Here is a 3,018-nt window from a genome sequence, read left to right as displayed (position 1 = left end):
AAATCTTAAAAATCGACGGTGTTGGAGACTAATACTCTCAATCTAGGTGTGTATAATCGTGCGTGAAAAAATCACATTTTCGAATTCTTAAAAATCGACGATGTTGGAGATTAAAACTCTCAAACTAGGTGTAAATTTATATAATCGTGCGTGAAAAAATCACATTTTCGAATTTTTATTACATACTCTTACACTTTCAGCAAATGCGTTGCTTCCTAGTTATTAATTCTGAACGCCTCCCAACACTACAATTCTACTCTTTTCAATGCACTCCTAAACCTACATCGTGCGTAATTTTATCACGTTTTCGGACATTTTCACCCTCTGTCGTTGATACTAGTCGTTCATAATAGGTATCATATTTATACCTCAACGGTCCTTGGCGAAATTGCTATGTTCGATTTGGATATGATCCGAAGCTAAACCCAGAAGCCGTGAAATTTCAAGTGAGTTGAAATTTCATTGAAGTGCACGGGGTTGGAATATATGTAATCGCTTTCCTCAGCTGCTGAGCTCAGAAGAGTTTCCTATACAGTGTTGGAGTAGGAATATATGTAATCGCTTTCCTCAGCTGCTGAGCTCAGAAGAGTTTCCTATACAGTGTTGGAGTAGGAATATATGTAATCGCTTTCCTCAGCTGCTGAGCTCAGAAGAGTTTCCTTTACAGTGTTGGAGTAGGAATATATGTAATCGCTTTCCTCACCTGCTGAGCTCGAAAGTTTCCTCACTTACTATAGGAGTTTATATACGAATTTTTGTAGAAATGTTTCAAAGCAATGAGAATTTGCGGAAATTTCCTCAAAAAAATTTCATATCGTTTGCCACACATGTGGTTGACCATGTGAATATTTTCCCTCCACATACTGGAAGTGATAATCGATCAGGTGATCGATTTTAGAGATCCTCATTTTCGGAGTCCGGCAGCAGCTCGGGAGCATCCTAGTGCGACTACTACTGCTACTACTATTACGTCGGAGAGCAAACCTGATGTTCATTTTCGGGTGAGATTTGTTTTATTATTGAGTTTACGTGAAGTGGCGTCGTAATACTCTGTGAAAAATCCGATATTCGCGGTGATATGCAGTAGTCGTGAAATATATATTTTTCACTAGTGTTTTTTTCATATCACTAGGGTAGTTGTGAAACTCCATTGAAAGTAAGATTGGTTGTTTTAGCGCCCACCGGGTAATCGTTCACAAATTTATCAGCTTTGTGACATTGAAGATTCGGCCATCCAAGGAGTAGTGGAAAACGAGGTGAGGAAACTGTGCGAAAAATATGCAAACAATTCGGAAATTCCGGAAAATTATCCAGGATTTTCTGTATAATTTTACCGAATTTTTTTCCATTTAAACTCGTAAAATTGCGAGAATCGAGCCGGCGAGTAAATGCAAGGAGATTTTCGTGCAGGAAAATATACTTATGTGTTGATGACATGAAAATTTTTAGGAAATTTTGGAAAAAATTATCGCGGATTTTTTGTATATAGCCTTCTATAATTAGTGAGGAAACTCCTGAGTTGATCTCAGGAAAGCGAACATACATTGTAACAACGAAACGGAACTAATTCTATATTTATCTGTGTTGTGGTGGGAAAATATGCGCATGATTAACTAAATGTGTTGATGACAATGTAAAAATTTTGGGAAATTCTCGTTGATTTTGGTACACTTTTATATGTAAACTCTTGTGAGGAAAGCGAATATATATATTCCTCCTCCGAAACTGCCAGTTGTGTTCTTTTGTGAAATAGGTTGAGATTAACAGACTTGGGAAGACTCTTGACCCGACCAGTGGGTGGATGGCAAAATCAACGATGTCGTCGATACGAACACAACTGAAAGTGATGGGCGGATTTTTTTACCCACTTATTGTCCGAACGATTATATCGATGTAGGTACGTAGTGAAGCTATGAGAAGATTGGAAACTCCGGTGGCGATGGCAATTGAGTAAACGTATTCGACTGGTTTAGGACTTCCCGGACTTGTGTTTTTTTCAATTAATTTTCAGAGGGCGAATTTTTTCAGTGTTGAGGGCAGTGTGGGAATGTATGCACATGGTCAGCTACATGTGCTGCTACGAATATAGAAATTTTGAGGAAATTTTGATAAATTATCGTTGATTTTTGTACACTTCTACCCAAAGACGTGTGAATTTTTCATAGTGTAGTGAGGAAATTTACGAGCTCAGTTGAGGAAACCAAACACATATTCCCACACTGGTTGAGTGCCAATTTGATAATATGTAAATGTGTATTTTTATTCCAGGATTAATGATAGTGAACAAGTTGTCGCTTTAATAGTCTCCTACCACATCACAAGCTCATCCATGCAATATAGTTTCAAATGGATTCTTATTAATCTCAGGAGATAGCGTACATTTGAATTCACATGTCCTCGATTAGGTAAGGATTTTCCCCAACTTTGTTTTGGCGACTATTTTTCAATGAAATGCAATTGTCGAAAGTTGTGTGTGATAGGAGGTGACTGTGTTTTGGTATGCGGCGGGCTTAATATTTCACACGTGTTTTTTTTCTCGAGTAACATTGGAGTTTCACAACCCGTGATATGAGAAACTGTCGTGAAAAAACATATTCGAAAACGCATTTGGAAAGTGAACAACGCGTAAAACACGAGATGTGTTTTACGTGAAATGGAGTGATTTTGTGGTTTTATACATGTGTTGATGAAAATAGTGAGTAAATTTGGGGAAATGTTTTTGATTTTTATGTACACTTTCACTCGAAATTGTGTGTAAACTTCTATAGTTAGTGAGGAAACTCTTCTGAGCTCAGCAGCTGAGGAAAGCGATTACATATATTCCTACTCCAACACTGTATAGGAAACTCTTCTGAGCTCAGCAGCTGAGGAAAGCGATTACATATATTCCTACTCCAACACTGTATAGGAAACTCTTCTGAGCTCAGCAGCTGAGGAAAGCGATTACATATATTCCTACTCCAACACTGTATAGGAAACTCTTCTGAGCTCAGCAGCTGAGGAAAGCGATTACATATA

The 3,018-nt window shown here is 37.9% G+C and overlaps 1 protein-coding gene across 1 annotated transcript in view; it reads left to right on the top strand.

The window, feature by feature from the left end:
• Positions 1 to 3,018, top strand: part of Pmar_PMAR010838 (hypothetical protein) — a gene marked incomplete at both ends in the record, with an annotated part of 5,174 nt that overhangs the window by 1,239 nt on the left and 917 nt on the right. Inside the window, 4 exons of the mRNA XM_002785351.1 lie at positions 354 to 446; positions 1,176 to 1,256; positions 1,754 to 1,843; positions 1,898 to 1,950. Of these exons, the coding sequence (XP_002785397.1) occupies positions 354 to 446; positions 1,176 to 1,256; positions 1,754 to 1,843; positions 1,898 to 1,950 (317 nt within the window). The remainder of the gene's footprint in view (positions 1 to 353; positions 447 to 1,175; positions 1,257 to 1,753; positions 1,844 to 1,897; positions 1,951 to 3,018) is intronic.

The sequence above is a fragment of the Perkinsus marinus genome, assembly GCF_000006405.1.
Source record: "Perkinsus marinus ATCC 50983 genomic scaffold scf_1104296933026, whole genome shotgun sequence".
NCBI classification, from domain to species: domain Eukaryota; phylum Perkinsozoa; order Perkinsida; family Perkinsidae; genus Perkinsus; species Perkinsus marinus.
This window is presented reverse-complemented; position numbering and strand designations above follow the sequence as displayed.